An 18158-nucleotide genomic window follows, 5' to 3' on the forward strand; every position below is an offset into this window, starting at 1 on the left:
AAGACATACCACACTACAACTCTAAATAGGCAATAAATAGAAATGAAGGTTAATGACAGTGAAATATTGTCATTTTTATTGGGGCTGTATTTTTTCCTGGCACCCTGTAATGGTAATGCCAGACATTACAGTACAGTACATCCAATAAAACAGTACATGGATACTTGTCCAGATCTGATTTTCAACAAGATTCTAAGATTCTATATTTATGGTGAAGCAGCTGATGGCAATAGCATATTCAAGTTGTACTGTCCAATGTCAACACTGACAGTGGTCAAATCCAAAACATTAACTTACGAGTATTCAGATACACATTTTAATGCAAGAGCAAATTGTCTGCTATTTTAAAAAGTGTTACAAATACCGAAAAACAGTTGCATTTCCCTTCATTTTATTTTAATAAAAAATCTGTATTCATGAACCATACATCTGCAACAAACAAGTTAAATGCACAAAATATTTATTTTGCTTTGTAGTTATGGAAAAATACGGAAAAACCTGGTTAATGTCTAAGGGGAAAACAATCAGCTGTGGCTATTCTGGTACATTGCCTTCAGTGTCCACTAGATAGCAGACAACTTCTTTGTTTCACATGGCACGTACACGGAGCGTGTATGATTAGCCTACAAAGTCATCACAAATGTTAAAGATCATACATTATAATAAAAATATAATTTCACTTGTATCATTGGACATTTAAATAAAATGGTACTATACTATGCAGCTGAATACATTTACTCAATGATTGATCTTAAATCAAATCAACTTGCCAGGCCTATCCGGTTCATCATGGTAAAACCGATCCTGGATCAGTTAACGACTGCACGACCAGTTTAGACTTCCTATCACGTGGTGCAGTAGCTTCCTTTCTTCTCAGAACCAAGGAAAGAGAATACTTCGCAAAATGGAGGTGATAAATATGTTGATTGTTTATCAGTGTCTGCATATATTTGCGTTGCACGTAACAATGTAAAGTGTATTATGAGCAAACAGGTCTTTGAAAATGATGCAGCGACATAATATGCACATGATTCTAACAGCATTTTTAGGAAGGCAACATTAACGTTAGCTAGCTAACGTTAGCGCCACTGCGTTTCTCAACATTTGGCTAGCAAAATTATCATGCCAGTCAGGGTTCTACGGTTACAATGTTGCAGTTTGTTTGGTTTATAGAACGTATCCACATCAAACAAGTACTTGGATGTATCATTCAGTGGAATACATAGGCCAAAATTGTAGGTCAAGCCTTAGCTACAGATTGTAACACCAGACAATGGTATCCAGTATACTGGGTGTTACAGGTTAACGTTAGGTAAAACGTTACTGTTTGGTGTAACAATTTTCGACCAACCTTAACGATTCGTCGAAACCGGGGTCTCATAAAATGTCATTGTCCAGTTGCAGGAGGTTTGTTTGAATTTAGAAAATGCTCTGTCATAAAAAATATAAAAAAATTGCGCCATAAAGGAATCCAACAATGTGAGGCGTGTGTACGCCGCCATCTTGTCTTTTTCAAGTCTTCATTCATTGATTGAGGCAGGTGGATCCACCCCAAAGTGCCGCATGTCATGACAGACACCTGTCTCGATCAACAAGAGAATACTTGAAATGGACAAGATGGCGGAGTACATGTGGTTTGATTACTTAATGGAGTCATTTTATTTTAATAATGGAGAATGTTCTAAATTCAAATGGACAAGGACATTTTATGAGACTCCAGTTTCCAAGAATCTAAGACCATATTGCTAAATTTTGTCAAATGATGTGTTACACCAAACGGTACCAAACCTGTAACTCCCAGTATAATGCATACTAAACAATGTTTGGTTAAATCACATTATCTGGTTTTACAGTCTGTAGCTAAAGCATAGACCTAAACTGTAGGACAGGCTTTGTATCCCAAGGAATGATACATTGAAACACTTGTCGAACTGTGGAGACATTCCATCATTCCACAAATCAAAATTACTGCAACATTGTAACTGTAGAACTCTGACTAGCATGATGCAATTTTCTAGCCAAATGTTAGAAATGCAGCTGTGCTAAAGTTAGCTAGCTAGCATTTTGTCACTGCATCATTTTCAAATTCCTGTTAGCTACATAATATTTGCACTATAACATTTATTTTACAACACTTTTAAAGTGGCAAAACTGATTTCCCTAGAATGTCTTAGAGTTTTGGCTAATGAGAAAATTCTAACTAACATTTACACTAAGATATTGCAATCTAGGTTATTACACTGTAAAATGTTTGAAATAAGATGGTCTGTTATTCATACAATTGCATTGTTGTGTGACATGCATACCTGTTTCGAATCATTTTAACAGGGTCATGAACATAGGGAGCCTGAACAGCTCAGGAAGCTGTTCATTGGGGGCCTAAGTTTTGAAACCACTGAGGAAAGTTTAAGGATCCATTTTGAACAATGGGGAAACCTGACAGACAGTGTGGTATGTATGCATTTCACAAGTGTCTGGTATTTACAATGCATTTATATGAGGAGTAATGTGAGCTAATATGTTGGTTTCATGTAGGTAATGCGGGACCCAAACAACAAGCGCTCGAGAGGGTTCGGCTTTGTAACATACTCCTGTGTGGAGGAGGTGGATGCCTGCATGGCAGCTCGCCCTCATAAGGTGGACGGACGTGTTGTTGAACCTAAAAGGGCTGTATCGAGAGAGGTAAGCAAACTCTGCTTCACATTCATTTGCGATTGTCAAAATGTGACAAGTGTGCGCTCACTGCTCAGCTTTTCTTCTGTCACAGGACTCTAACAGACCGGGTGCCCACCTGACGGTGAAGAAGATATTTGTTGGGGGGATCAAGGAGGACACACGGGAGGACCATATCAGGGAGTACTTTGAGACCTACGGGAGGATCGAGACCATTGACATTATGGAGGAACGCGCAACTGGGAAAAAGAGGGGATTCTGCTTTGTCTCATTTGATGACAATGACACTGTGGATAAAATTGTTGGTACGTAATGGGGTTGTTGTCGCTTTGAATTGCTCATTTTTAAATATCAGTAAACATTCCTTTGCTGAGGATTTGCCTTGTTTTCTTTTCAGCTCAGAAATACCATACAATAAACAGCCACAACTGCGAAGTCAGAAAAGCACTCCCAAAACAGGAAATGGAGGCGTCCAATCAGAGGAGTAAGCATAATAACCCATCTTTATTTGTCCAAATGTATGAATGTTTTAGAGTGGCACATATAGAACATACTTCAGTGTCAATATTGGCATTTTCTTTTTAGATAGGGGTGGTGGCTCTGGAAACTTCATGGGCCGAGGTGGTAACTCTGGTGGTGGCAACTTTGGGCAAGGTAAGTCCCTTTTCCATTTGATATGTGGATACATTTGGAACCGTAATCCCACCAGCAATGTAAATTGAATTATCTTGTGTGTTACAGGAGGCTACGGTGGCGGAAGAGGAGGGGATGGATACAATGGATACGGTGGAGAGGGTCAGTATTTACGTAACGGATCATCAGATAAGGAGCGGGAACTTGACGATGCATTTCTAAAAGAGAGCTTACTCAAATCTGAGCGCTTTTCTGTCCAGGTGGAAACTACAGTGGGGGACCTGGCTACAGAGGTGGACGTGGTGGCGGGTATGGGGGAGGAAGTCCTGGGTATGGTAACCAGGGAGGAGGCTTTGGAGGAGGATATGATAACTACAACGACAGAGGCAACTTTAGAGGTACGAACACCTGTTTTAGCCTGTATATATTGTCATGCCACATAATCTGTTTGAATGAGCTGAACCCACAGTAATTGGATGTGACAACATTATTCTAAAACTACATCCCTGTGACTCGTAGGGAACTTTGGTGGTGGAAGGGGCGGAAATTACAATGACTTTGGCAACTACGGAGGACCACAATCTAGCTATGGTCCCATGAAGGGGAACAACTTTGGTGGTAGAAACTCTGGTGGTGGCCCCTATGGAGGTGAGTATTCTCTCGCTGAGCTGGACGAGGTGATGTGCTGTCTGATGTTGTGATGACACAACCCTCATCTGTCAATCATTTGTTTATTCCAGGTGGCTACGGCTCAGGCGGTGGAAGTGGGCATGGCTACGGCTCACAGCGATATTGATACTATGACGCTCGGGTAAGTTCCGTTTGAAAACACTGAGCATACCTGACTGTATAGTACAGTGTGAGCCCACGCAACACTAGAATAACTATTTGTTTTATCCTGTATCCATTCAACAGGCTTCAGTTCTTAGCAGGAGAGGAGATGAGCAAGGATTTGTCAGGAAAGCTGCAGGTTACTGTACTTTTAGGCAGTCGTCTGAAAGCATGTAGAGGAACAGAAGTCAGAAAGTTATTGCAGCTTTAACGGGAAACTAATCCTAAGAAAGACTGTACACACAAACTACAAAGTGCAAGGGTGTAGCTAGTACCTTATTTGTGGTAGATGTTCCCCCACTTTATAATTGTTCCTTTTGTGCATCTGAAGTGTATGTATTGTTGTGCCTGTGGAATCAGGAGTTTTAACAAAAATAAAAAAGTATTTCGAACTCCAGTCAGTTTTGAATAGTCCTACATTTATTTTGCTGTAGATTGATAGATTTTCTATGGTCTTCTCATCTTTGTCGTTTTTGAAGAACTTGGTCCTGTCAGAAGGGCCTATACGCATCAGGCCCTCAAATAAGCTAGTGCTGTCTTTTTTTTCTTTTGAAGTTAATATGATTGCAAGTCTTTGTATCAAGTGTATTATGATCTGTATTTCAAGAACCCCATGTATTTTATTAGTGACAAGTGGTTATAAGTAGTGCAGACAACAATTTTAAGGAAATGTGTTTTACACTACTTGTATGCAGTAAACAGAATTCTAGATTGTAAAAAATATTTTGACAAGTGGAAAAAAGTTTAATAAAGTTGTGTAGTAAAGTCTTTTGAAGTATAGTGCATCATTGGCTCAGAGAGATTGAAGGATTTGATTCTTGTCATGTCCGTCATCACTAATCAAGTGTAGCAAATCAATATCCTCAGAAGTATGTTTTGTTTTCTCTGAACTTTGAAAGATTCATTTTTTTCCCTGCCTGGATGGAAAGGGAGTCTTGGCTAGTCCTAGGGCGAGGGACACGCATCGCCTAGCCAGGATTGCACTAGTAGGATTGTTACAGCTACAAGCCACTTCAGTTGGGCCTCAGCGGGTCAGTATGGAAGATTGCAGAGTGTTTTTTCAGACAGAACCTCTTCGGTCCCAGCACAGTGGACATGTCAGCATGTTGTGAGAAAAAAGAGAAGGCAGCACCGAGAGCCACACCCTTGGAGGAAAGCATATTCTAGCAAAAAAAGTAACTAGAGTTCCTGGACACTTAGAGATCCTGTTGAGTTAGATATGACAGTTTACCAGGAAGTTCTTACTAGCTTTCAGACCTTACAGGGGAAAGGGAAGTGAGTATTTCACAAGCAGTGGTAACATAAAGAAGATGCAGGTAAGAGTAACCACTTTGCTTGGTTTACAGATCGTGAAAGAAGCATTACGACTACTCTTAAAGGCTGAAAATCTAATGACACGATTACATGGACATTTCTGGATGGGTAAGACTTAAGTAAATCTCAAAGTATACTGCAAGTTGTAAGACTGCACACACCAACATTCAAATAGGGGTGAACAATTGCTGTTGAATATGGAATCCCTTCTAAGTAAAATGGTAGCATTCACTACATTTTTGGTCATTTTTAAGAATCTCATGCATTTCTTGCACAGCTCACTGATCTCTGGGAGTCTGCAGAACAGACTTTACATTCACGCAGGCTTACACTACAGGTATCTTGATATTTTGCTCTGCATCATTTTAAAGATTTTCTATACATCGCTTTGAAAGGTAACATTTAACAAGTGTAACTTAATTAAGGATGATGATTTTTTTCAACCCCTGGTCAGACAAGGTAGGTATCATATATTCTAGTTTTAATAAATTAATCCAAGTATGCATGTCTATTAGATGTGTTTCTTGGATAAAGACATCTCTCCTAAAAGGAATTAGTGATACTTTATGTACAGTACCAGTCAAAGGTTTGGACATAACTATTCATTCAAAGGTTTTTATTTATCTTTACTATTTTCTACGTTGTAGAATAATAGTGATGTCGTCAAAACTATGAAATAACACAATAATATAGTAACCAAAAAAGTGTTAGACAAATCAAAATATATTTTAGATTCATCAAAGTAGCCACCCTTTGCCTTGATAGCTTTGCACACTCTTGGCATTCTATCAACCAGCTTCACCTGGGATGCTTTTCCAACAGTCTTGAAGGAGTTGCCACATATGCTGAGCACTTGTTGGCTGCTTTTCCTTTACTCTGCGGTCCATCTCAATTGGGTTGAGATCAGGTGATTGTGGAGGCCAGGTCATCTGATGTAGCACTCCATCACTCTCCTCCATGGTCAAATAGCCCTTACACAGCCTGGAGGTTTGTTGGGTCATTGTCCTGTTGAAAAACAAATGATAGTCCCTCTAAGCGCTAACAAGATGGGATGGTGTATCGCTGCACAATGCTGTAGTTGCCATGCTGGTTAAGTGTGCCTTGAATTCTAAATAAATCACCAGCAAAGCACCATCACACCTCCATTATTCACGGTGGGAACCACACAAGTGGAGATCATCCGTTCACCTACTCTGCGTCTCACAAAGACACAGCGGTTGGAACCAAAACCGCTAATTTGGATTCATCAGACTGTCCATTGCTCGTGTTTCTTGGCCCAAGCAAGTCTTCTTGTTATTGATGTCCTTTCATAGTGGTTTCTTTGCAGCAATTTGACCATGAAGGTCTGATTCACGCAGTCTCCTCTGAACAGTTGATGTTGATGTGTCTTACTTAAACTCTGAAGCATAAATGTGGGCTGCAATTTCTAAGGCTGGTAACTCTAAGGAACATATCCTCTGCAGTTGAGGTAACTCGGGGTCTTCCTTTCCTGTGGCGATCCTCATGAGAGCTAGTTTCATCATAGCGCTTAATGGTTTTTGAGACAGCACTTGAAGAAACTTTCAAATTCTTGAAATGTTCCGGATTGACTGACCTTCATGTCTTAAGGTAATGATGGACTGATGTTTCTCTTTGCTTATTTGAGCTGTTCTTGCTATAATATGGACTTGGTCTTTTACCTAATACGGCTATCTTCTGTATACCCCCTACCTTGTCACAACGCAACTGATTTGGCTCAAACGCATTAAGGAAAGAAATTCCACAAATGAACTTTAGCAAGGCACATCTGTTGATTGAAATTAATTCCAGGTGACTACCTCATGAAGCTGGTTGAGAGAATGCCAAGGGTGTGTGAAGCTGTCATCAAGGCAAAGGGTGGCTACTTGGAAGAATCTCAAATATAAAATATATTTTGATTTGATAACACTGTTTTGGTTACTACATGATTCCATAGGTGTTATTTCATAGTTTTGATGTCTTCACTATTATTCTACAATGTAGGAAGTATTAAAAATAAATAAAAAACCCTTGAATGAGGTGTGTCCCAACTTTTGACTGGTACTGTATGAAAAGTGGTTTGAGATTATCCATTTGTTGAGAACGCTGTGAATACTCTATGTGAAGCAAACATGATCTCTTTGTTTTGTTAGCCTCAAAGCCTCCGAAAAGATTCGTTTGAGAGAGGGCGGAGAAAGAAGGCTTGGCGTTCAAAGGTAATGTATGTGGGTGAAAGGGCCTGGAACTGCAAATACTACAATGTGCAGTGCTGTGCTTTTTTCCAACGTGTTTGTTCACTGGACCTTTTTGAAGTCGTCATGCATGGTTCACATGAAGTGTAGCTGAATAATGGAGGTAACTGTTATAGACCTGAATAAATGCAGTTGGAACCAGAGCCGTACAATGCATTCATAAAGTATTCAGACCCCTTCACTTTATCCACATTTTGTTACGTGACAGCCTTACTCTAAAATTCATTAAATCCCCCCCCCCCCCCCCCTAATTTACACGCAATACCCCGTAATGACAAAGCAAAAACAGGTTAAGACATTTTTGCAAATGTATTTCTAAAAAAACGTATCACATTTACATAAGTATTCAGACGCTTTACTCGGTACTTTGTTGAAGCACCTTTGGCAACGATTACACCCTAGAGTTTCTCCCATTCTTTGCAGATCCTCAAGCTCTGTCAGGTTGGATGAGGAGTGACGCTGCACAGATATTTTCAGGTCTCTCCAGAGATGTTCGATCAGGTTCAAATCCGGGCTCTGGCTGGGCCACTCAAGGACATTCAGAGACGCGCCAAAGCCACTCCTGTGTTGTCTTGACTGTGTTCTTAGGGTCTTTGTCCTATTGGAAGGTGAACCTCCGCCCTAGTCTGAGGTCCTGAGCACTCTGGAGCGGGTTTTCAACAAGTATCTCTTTGTACTTTGCTCCGTTCATCTTTCCCCCGATCCGGACTAGTCTCCCAGTCCCTGCCTCTGAAAAACATCACCACAGCATGATGCTGCCTCAACCATGTTTCACCGTAGGGATGGTATTGGCCAGGTGATGAGCGGTGCCTGGTTTCCTCCAGGTGTAACGCTTGACATTCAGGCCATAAGTTCAATCTTGGTTTCATCAGACCAAAGAATCTTGTTTCCATCGTCTGAGAGCCTTTAGGCGTCTTTTGGCAAACTCCAAGCAGGCTGTCGTGCCTTTTTACTGAGGAGTGGCTTCTGTCTGGCCACTCTATAAAGGCCTGACTGGTGGAGTGCTGCAGAGATAGTTGTCCTTCTGGAAGGTTCTCCTATTTCCACAGAGGAACTGTGGTGCTCTGACAGTGACAATTGGATTCTTTGTCACCTCCCTGACCAAGGCCCTTCTCCCCCGATTGCGCAGTTTGACCGGGCGTGCCAGCTCTAGGAAGAGTCTTGGTGGTTCCAAAATTCTTCCATTTAAGAATGATGGAGGCCACTGTGTTCTTGGGGATCTTCAACGTTGCTGAAACGTTTTGGTACCCTTCCCCAGATCTGTGCCCGACATTATCCTGTCTCTTGAGGCAATTCCTTCGACCTCATGGCTTGGTTTTTGCTCTGATGTGCACTGTCAACTGTGAGACCTTATATAGATAGGTGTGTGTCTTTGCAAATCATGTCCAATCAATTGAATTTACCACAGGTGGACACCAATCAAGTTGTAGAAACAGTTCAAGGATGATCAATGGAAACAGGATGCACCTGAGCTCAATTTCGAGTCTCATAGCAAATGGTCTGAATATTTACGTAAATCAGGTATTTCTGTTTTTTATACATTTGCAAACATTTCTAAAAACCTGTTGTCGCATTGTCATTGTGGGGTTTTGGGTGTAGAGTGATGGGGGGGGGGATAGAATAAGGCTGTAACGTAACAATGTGGAAAAGGGGAAGGGGTCTGAATACTTTCTGAATGCACTGTATATTTAGTTAGGACTACTTGTATAATATTATTCCAATTCTAGACATTCAGTTACATAGATAGCATTGTTTAAATTCTCCCCAATGTTAATGGGGCGCTAGCATGGCTGTAATAGAATGTTGAAGTGTTATGTCTGGTTGGAACTATGTTTTGGCTTTCACAAAATATTTTTATAGATTTTAAAAGATTTAGTTCATAATATTCAAAACTAAGTTTAATGTACATCATGGGCTTTCTGTTTTGTGGACAATAAACAAGACTATTGAAAAAAAAACGAAGGTCTAACATAGATCAACCCAATAGCTGTTTTGATTACATTGTGAATGGCATTTTGAATCTGTGTAAACTGTTTTGGTTTGTTCTGTTTTGAAAAACACATAGTTACGCAAATCCCAGTCAGCAAAGTCATTATGTTCATCTGGCAAACATTGTTGCATACTATCAAATCCAACTTTATTTATATAGCAAAATTCTTACAAATGCTTTTCAAAGTGCTTAAATAAAATTAAAGGTGGAAAGATCAAACATTTCTATGCAAATATAAAATCAAGATAGACATTAAGAGTAAAATAGCAGTGGATAGGAAATTGAATGCAGAAAAAGCGGATAAAAGTTCCTAATATTGGTAAGACAAATAAAAGCACTTTAGTTAATAGCACGGATAAAATGGTATGTCTTAAGACAAATCTTAAGAATCAACAGTTTGAGGACCTAAGATCCGGCAGGCTATTCCAAAGACCAGGACCGTAGTGTCTGAAGGCAGCCTCACCAAAAGTTTTGGTTCTGACATTTGGAATGACTAAAAGACCAGTGGCAGAAGATATCAAACATTAAAAGCATATCAGACATGTATTCGGGTGCAAGGCCATGTAGTGCTTTATAAATCAATATAGATTGTGTTTAGGCTGATATAAAACTTAAGAGTAACTGACGAAATGTCATTGTTTATTTCATTTTATAAACTGGGTCATTCGAGCCCTGAATTGGCTGACAGCCGAGGTATATTTTTATTTGATTTAACCTTTTATTTAACTGGGCAAGTCAATTAAGAAGAAATTCTTATTTACAATGACGGCCTAGGAACAGTTTAGGGGCAGAACGGCAGAGTTTTACCTTGTCAGCTCGGGGATTCAATCTTGCAACCTTCCGGTTACTGGCCCATCGCTCTAACCACTAGGCTACCTGCCGCTGAAAATTATATCAGACGGTAAACCACAGGTATGACAAAACATTTTGTTTTTACTGCTCTAATTACATTGGTAACCAGTTTATAATAGCAATAAGGCACCTTGGGGGTTTGTGATATATGGCCAATATACCACGGCTGTGTCCAGGCACTCCGCGTTGCCTCATGCAATATATCACACCCCCTTTGGCCTTAAGCAGAAAAGGGTCAGAAAATACAAAATAAACAGAGCTGCAAATCAAAGAGTAAAGTTTATAAAACAGACTTTTAAGTAACAGTGATTGCAACAATATCATTTGCATACTAAAACATGATATATACCATTCACATTTTCATATCTCAATAGCAAATCATGTATAAATGTATTTACAAGCAATATCAGTAAAACAACCTTAGATGAAAGTGGAGACCAGTACAAAAAAACTCAAATGTCAAAAATATTATAAAGGCATTCAAGGAGAGTAGGCAAGGACTATATAATAGTTCTGCTATTTTACTAACGCTTAAAGCCAAGCATCTACAACGTTGTTCTTTGCATAGTATTATTACTAATGCAGTACCAAGTAGTAAAGCAGAGAAGTGCTAGTTGTCATTTTTCTTGAAAAGCATTTTTTTAATGCGGGGGACGAGGAAGACTGTGCCATCGGTGGTCTGCTGGAGGGAGTACTCTGACGGGGAGTAGGGCTTCCCCTCCTCATCCCTCACTAGACTGAACACCTCCAGGTACAGGGTGTTAAGCTCCTGCTTCATCTGTCGCACGCTGCTGTAATTCTTGGTCTTCTCTCTCTGCAGTCGCTCCTTTTCCTCCTTCAGTGAGTCCAGGTCATACTCCAGCTCCACGATGTTCTCCATCTTGCGTTTGCGGCAGTTCTGGGCAGCCACCTTATTCTTGCCCCGCCGGCGGATGTCTCTGACCAGGGCCAGCTGGGCCTCGTTGAGCTGGTGCTTGGACATCATCTCGTTGAAGTCGTCCACAGGCAGGTTGATGATCATGTCCACAGTGAAGGGGATCTGGAGGGCCTTGGCACGCTGCTCGTCTCTGGAGAGGCGCTTCTCGGAGCGTCTCCTCTTCTTGTCTTTGGTGAAGGGGGGATCGTTGTGGCCTGTCTCCTCATCTGGCTCGGTCTTGCCATGTTTGGGCTTTTTGTCCTGCTGCTGAGCTGACACAGGGGGAGAAGTCTGGAAACCATCCGGTTGGAAAGACAGTGAGAACATCTCGGAGTAGTCAGACTCTGCACTCTCAGGGTTACTGTCCATCTCCTCCATGTCTGAATCGCTGTAGCCACCAAAGGATCCATCCCCATACATCGATTTCTCAGGGGAGCTAGCATGTGGACTTGCCTCCACAGACACACCTGAGTCCGAATCTGGAAATTCTGGCATTATCTCAGTTTTGTTTCCTCTGTCAAATGCTTCTCTAGGAGAAAGGTCATGTAATTCCATTGGTGTAAAAGTAGGCTTGTGTGATATCTCTGCCAAGGAGTTACCTCCATTTCCTTGGCCACAAGGCAGGGTGACACTTGTCACTTTTGTGTTAACAATGTCTTGATAAAATACATCACAGAAAGTTGCTGCACTGAAGTTAGTATTTAGGTCTGGAGCCTTTAGGGTCATCTGATTGAGGTGGTCAAGAGGAGCCATGTTGGGAAAGCTCTCCTCAAAGGCGTTGATGAATTCAGGTGGGCAGACCTCTGCTGCATTTGATGCCACCTCTGCCAGGTTGGGCAATGGGTAGAAGCTGTAGTTTGGATCCTGCACCTCAGGGGTGGTGTTAGTGGGCAGATATCCTCCTGTCTGATCCAGTGTGTCCTTCATTTGCATATTCAGGCATTGCTGGAAAACAAGATTCAGAAGAGTCACAACAAATCCAGTAACCCATGCAGTTTATCAGACGTCAAGATGTAACATTATAGTAAAATGCAGTATAGTACCATCACATGGACCATCACATGGACGTTCAGCATTTACTAAGACTTCGTTTCAAACCTTTGTATTTTATTCTCAATAGTAGTTGAAACTTTGCACAGGTTCAATATTCCAAATAAATTGTGAATCCTTAATTGATTAACATCTTAGCATGACATTTTGCACTGTACTTGTACTGTACGTAAAGTATTTTCTGGTTTGTTTCCATGCTACTACCTTCATCCACTGCTAAACATTAGAGCGCTATTTAAGTGTTACCAAGGACACAAGCAGCTCTGAGGCAACAGTGCTCTGTGGAAACCTGATCACAGTGGATTTAGCTGTATTATCTGCTTCTGCTGTGTGTCCCATTCAAACACACAGGACAAAGGTGAGTAGGTTCTCTCATGCATGGCTGCTGCAATCCATGCATTCTTTGGGTGTTTTTTTTTACACCACAGAGCATCGTGCCATTGAGGTGGTAGAATCTGCCTATTGTACCTGCAGCTCAGGAAGGGACAAAAGCTCCATCCAGGCCTGCTCCAAATCTGGGGAGGTCCTCTGTGGGGGCTGGGGGGCTGGGAGGAGGGGTGGCTGGGTCAAAGCTGGCAGCTCACATGCCATGACATGGTTGCTGTTTGGGGCTGGAGCTACGGTGACATCCAGACAGACGGAAGCGGTCTACAATACAAAAAGGGGGGGTGGAACACTGTAAAAGACCAGAACAGACATGGGATATTGTTTTTTAATTTGTTTGAGGGATATATATTTTTTTAAATCTAAAAGTGAATGTATTCTTACTGCCGTAGCCTCTACCAGTGGGAAGGTCTCTGCCAGCAGCTGCATACATTCATCAAATGACATGGCATCTCCGTCTTCTGTGAAGCTGACATTCTGAAGGGAAAGATTCAAAGCATATGAACCCCTCTTGCAAAAGAATAGGTAGGAATTTGAACAGAGTGCGCTACCTAGACGAAGGTCTTCACAGATTAGTTTCTAAAGAGACAAATCCACCAATGGAAAACTACAGAGCCACCTGTTTTCCCCTAATTACACTGGATGAGGTGGTTACCTAGCTACAGCGGAGCTGCACCCAACCCAGTGCAGGGAGGGCAGTGGCCAGCCTCTGACATGACTGACAGCTGTGTGTGTACTGTACCTGTGTGACTTGAGGGGGTGCGGCGGTGGTGGCAGACTGCGGTGACTGGCCGCTGGGTGCAAGGCGGGGCACGAACTCCCCCGTCTCCTCATCCAGCTGTAGCTGAGCCAGCAAGGCCTTCTCCTGCTCTCTCAGCAGCTGCTGCCTCTTCTCCTCCTCCTGCACCCGCTGCCGCTGCAACTCATGCTCCTTCTGACGGTGGCAGTAGTCAAACACCTCTCGCCCTGCGCCCAGGTCAATGTCCTGCCTCCACAGGATGTCGATTAGGTCCACGTCCTGCCAAGAGACAACAGGTTAGACTGGAACTCACAAAGCACCATACACAAGGAGATTGTGCACTAGGAACAAGGAAGTGTGTGCCTGCTGTGAAGTAGCATGGCTACTGGCTCTCGCTACAGTGCCACACCCCGTCCCTTCGGGTGTCTGTCCTTCGACAACTGGCTAGAATGTAATGAGGAAGAAGCCGTCTGAATAATAGAGGAACTTCTCCATTTCCCCAGAGTTCAGTCTCCACCCACAGAGAATACGTGCCTCTTAGCTGCTTTCCAGGCAGAGGAGCAAATAATTGAAAAGACAACAGGTCAAATGTAATATTGTTGCATCTCTGTCTGTTGTATCAGTAGCTTAGACCAAAAACAAATTAAATCAATGATCACTCTGAGGAGAAAGGTTCATTCATACAACTTGAAATGTAATGTGGTTTACTTTTTATTTGATATAACACAATGCACCACAAGGTCACAACATTCACTACTGTATTTGGAGAACCATATTGCGTTGAGACCTGGCAATAGAGTTTAGTACGGATATGTTCAGAGAAAGTGCTTACTATATTCCCCACTGGTGTATAGCACGTTTTATAACAAGATCATTTGGTCCTCCACTTCTACCTCACTGTGGCCGATGTTTATTAGCTTTCTGCGTGTAAATTCAGGAATGTCCAGAGATAAACTGTGCTGGTCTCCCTTGGGCCTTTTAACATCCATTACACAAACCTTATTTACAGAAGGAAGTGTTTCACAAGGGCCTTGGGAGATTGCATAAACCGAACATTAGGTCACACTGAAAGCTCTGAGCATGTGACTGTTTGTTTCTGGGTAATAAAGGCAAACTATACATTCAGAGAGACTTGGTCACATGAACAGAACAGAGAGAGGACAGAGGATATAAAGAGAGACAGATCAGATGACTAACAAAGCAGAAGTATGTTTAAAGAGGATGTGGATTTGGAACTTGATGTTATTTGTTAACACGGATCGATTTCAACTTAGCTAACTCTGTATCGTAAAAGGAATGAGCACAAGTAATTGCTTTGTTACTGTGTAGACCAAATCAAGTGTTAAACATGACCATTATAAGTTCAACCCATGACCTCTTATTCAGAAATGGGTATAATAAACAATGAACATTGGCTTTCTGTTTGTGTGCATCAGATGCGCAGTGCTGCTGACTACTCTTTAACCCTATTTGCCTTGGTCGTTACGTTAAAGCCAGCAATAGTCCATGACCGTTAAAGCCCGTAACGTCAGAAGGTCTGGTTAGGGCAATAAGTCCCACTATTAATATTGGTCAGAGGAGTGAGTACACGCAACCATAAATTATGACTGTGGAGACGAGGAAGAATGGCCTAAACTGACCTAACAGCTGCTGGATGAAAGCAGCTTTTGTGGTCAGCCATGTTTTCTCCTTTCAAAAACAGCAGATTGAGTCCATGTGTCATGCCTTTAGCCCACACAACTATCAGTTGCAGTCTAGAAGAGTGAAGAAATCTTGAAAAGGACAATGCCTTGTTCTTTTATAGACACTTTCATCATACAGGATCGATGAATTCTGTCATAAAAGGCTAATTAACTTTATCTAGTTTCATCAACACATTTCATAATCCCTTTTGAATAAAATAAAATGACTGGAGCCACTTTAAGCTTTTCATGTTGTCAATGACACTTCAACTCCACTCATTCATGCAGAGATGAGTGATTTGTGTACATTCACAAATTACTGATCCTCCCTCTCAAAAAAAGGATGATGTAACTATTGTGAACGGAAGATGTTGACTTCCATTGGGACCATTTTGGTAAATTGTTTGGATGAGCGACTTCACTTTTTAAACTCAGTAACTATTTTGTTATGAACTATCTTGGTGGAGTGAAGTATTTATCCACAAAATACTTGTGAAACATTCTGGTTAGTTCACTGATATTTTGCAATAGTACTTGAATGTAATAAGCTATGGGAACTGGGTTTGTAAAAAGAAATGCTCATTTTCCTGGTTGATTCTGCAAGTTAGTGTAAATAAAAGCTCTTCCTTTTCCATTCTCAAACAACATCTCTTTGTTTGAATCCCAGACATACTTTGAGTAGCTGATTTTTCATCTCAGAATGTGCAGCAACTCAAACAGAATAAAAAACATATTAGGGGTATAGACACCACTTTTAAAAACAAGCCGACCACCGATTCCAACAGTACAGGAATTAAGTGACAGCAAAACAACTGATTCGTGGACCTATATACATAATTCCTTGATACCTAAAAAAAAAAACTCATCAAAAATGATAAAAGTTGTCTATTAACGTACTTTTCCTTTGTCAAGGGAAATTTTTCAAAACACAACCAGATGAGTTTGGTTTTGGGATAAGGCCTTTACTCCAACACCATCTTTTTTTCTCCAAAAAAAGAAACACATCCGGTTACAATCCTACTGAACATTCCCCAACGCAGGTTTACTCTTTAATTTAGTGGAACCTGTCGTCAATTGATTACTAGATGAACGTGTTATTAACTGTTTGTAAACCAAGGCCAGCTGCATAACTACAACCACTTCTGGGTTATTATAATAAAGAATAGCCTACGCATTTGTTAATTTGACACAGTTGGCCTATGTAAATAGAAAATTAAATAAATTCCAAGATTAGCTGGGACAAAGAGATGTTGTTTGAGAAAGGAAAAGGAAGAGCATTTATTTACACTAACATGCAGAATCCACCAGGAAATGGAGCATTTTTTTTTACAAACCCAGTTCCCATAGCTTACTACACTGAAGTGCAATCGTACAATCAACTGTATATATGGAGCGAAGGTAGGCCTATGGATGCCATCTACGGGAACACGGGATGGGGCTCTAGTGGCGCATTGGGAGATTCCGACGGCCAAAAAAGAAGCACACCGACATAAAAATAAATGGGCTGCCTGGGGAAAACTTTCGTCATCTTGGCATATTTTTTACTTGACAATAATTGCATCATTACACATATGGATTACGATATTAACCGGATATTCAACTGTTATTTTTCGCCCAATTTAGTTGTATGCACCGGGCAGACAACCATCCATGACTCTGCAGAAATCTCTATGAACAGACCTGTCGACTACAGCGAGGAGACGGAAATTGTAGCCTAGTGCTAGAAACGCGACTGCAAATGTCAAAACTACAGCACAACAAGCTCACATATGATTATGATAGGCTATAGGCAAAGAAAGCATATGTACGATTCGTTTAATTTAATTTATTAAATAATATACGGATTATTATGGAAAATGCACATTGGGTTGAATTTGACAGTTTGTTCATATCAGGTAACATGAGTGTAGGCCTTATTTCATTTCAATAGTTTGAACTATCCTTTAAATAGTTTTTCGACTGTAGGCCAAGGAACATTTTATCAATATATCAACCTTGAGATGTTTTACAAAGCCTACTGAGTTGAATATAGTAGCCAATAACAACATAATATTTACCTGTTGACTAGGATTCATTTTATGCATCTCAGTTTCCATCATAGTGGATAGTTGGCTTGTCCCTTTGTAAAGAAAAACCCAATAGGCCTATATAAAAATATAAATTTGTAATCCTTTACAGAAATATAAAATGGTGGACTATCCGAAGGCGAGGAGTCCGGCCCAGCAATGTTTTGACTATGAAGGAAATAGTGCTTCTAATCTTGTGAAAGTTTACGGAAAACCCCAAGCAGTCTGATAGCCTTGCCCACAAGTTGCGTCAGCCAGTCAAGGGCTCCGAGAGAGCTGCGCTGGGATCGTCCCACTCAACGTCCTATTGGTTCGATAAGGCCAGTTTGTGGCTGTGCTCCGGACAACCAATGTTACATTTGCTTCCCGTTTGTTAACAAGTAATTTGCTATTTAACCTAAAAAATTAAAAGTGTATTCAAGAAGTGTCCAGATACATTTACATAATATCTGCCACCATAGATTCATGACACTAGAAGAGGTATTTTTGATAACAGCATCTTGGTTGACTTATGAACTAATATAAGAATTACAGTTATTACAATGTTATTACAACAGTTTTTACAACTATTGTCAGCATTGTTCCAAAATGTAAGGCACATTTACCAATTGTATCACCTTGACAGACTAAATACCCACATTTATTTCAAGCAGAATGCTATAAAGCTGCAGTGAATAGACTTGCAAACTGCATTTGTGTACAGGGTAGGACTATAGGTTACAATGGGAATCAAGTATGTAATGAATAAAATAAGGATTAGAAACTGAAACTATAATAAG

The 18158-nt window shown here is 40.9% G+C and overlaps 2 protein-coding genes across 3 annotated transcripts; one reads left to right on the top strand and one right to left on the bottom strand.

Moving 5' to 3' along the window:
* The first annotated feature begins 773 nt into the window (after window positions 1–773).
* LOC110520134 (heterogeneous nuclear ribonucleoprotein A3) lies at window positions 774–5998 on the top strand. Of its 2 annotated transcripts, none has more exons than XM_021597222.2 (11): window positions 774–910; window positions 2329–2451; window positions 2536–2682; window positions 2768–2978; window positions 3071–3157; window positions 3259–3327; window positions 3415–3468; window positions 3567–3704; window positions 3826–3954; window positions 4047–4117; window positions 5484–5998. In XM_021597222.2, exons 1-10 carry the CDS (start codon window positions 905–907, stop codon window positions 4100–4102), a joined length of 1020 nt encoding a protein of 339 aa, XP_021452897.1. In that variant the 5' UTR covers window positions 774–904; the 3' UTR covers window positions 4103–4117; window positions 5484–5998. The 2 variants fall into 2 exon arrangements, with proteins under 2 accessions (XP_021452897.1, XP_021452896.1); XM_021597221.2 differs by lacking the exon at window positions 5484–5998 and adding an exon at window positions 4222–4905.
* A 3814-nt stretch (window positions 5999–9812) lies between these two features.
* nfe2l2a (nuclear factor, erythroid 2-like 2a) lies at window positions 9813–17610 on the bottom strand. Its single transcript, XM_021597223.2, has 5 exons — window positions 17371–17610; window positions 13635–13910; window positions 13277–13369; window positions 12977–13156; window positions 9813–12403 (listed from the first exon to the last, which is right to left on the bottom strand). Exons 1-5 carry the CDS (start codon window positions 17410–17412, stop codon window positions 11153–11155), a joined length of 1842 nt encoding a protein of 613 aa, XP_021452898.1. The 5' UTR covers window positions 17413–17610; the 3' UTR covers window positions 9813–11152.
* Window positions 17611–18158: the final 548 nt, after the last annotated feature.

This window comes from Oncorhynchus mykiss, chromosome 3 (genome assembly GCF_013265735.2).
Source record: "Oncorhynchus mykiss isolate Arlee chromosome 3, USDA_OmykA_1.1, whole genome shotgun sequence".
Taxonomy (NCBI): Eukaryota; Metazoa; Chordata; class Actinopteri; order Salmoniformes; family Salmonidae; genus Oncorhynchus; species Oncorhynchus mykiss.

Coding starts and splice junctions, on each gene's coding strand:
- LOC110520134 (XM_021597222.2), top strand. Junction 2,979..3,070: donor CACTGTGGATAAAATTGTTG/GTACGTAATGGG, acceptor TTTTCTTTTCAG/CTCAGAAATACCATACAATA. Junction 3,158..3,258: donor GGAGGCGTCCAATCAGAGGA/GTAAGCATAATA, acceptor TTTTCTTTTTAG/ATAGGGGTGGTGGCTCTGGA.
- nfe2l2a (XM_021597223.2), bottom strand. CDS start 17,412: ATGATGGAAACTGAGATGCATAAAATGAATCCTAGTCAACAG. Junction 13,370..13,634: donor CACCCCCTCAAGTCACACAG/GTACAGTACACA, acceptor CTTTCCCTTCAG/AATGTCAGCTTCACAGAAGA. Junction 13,157..13,276: donor CACTGGTAGAGGCTACGGCA/GTAAGAATACAT, acceptor TTTGTATTGTAG/ACCGCTTCCGTCTGTCTGGA.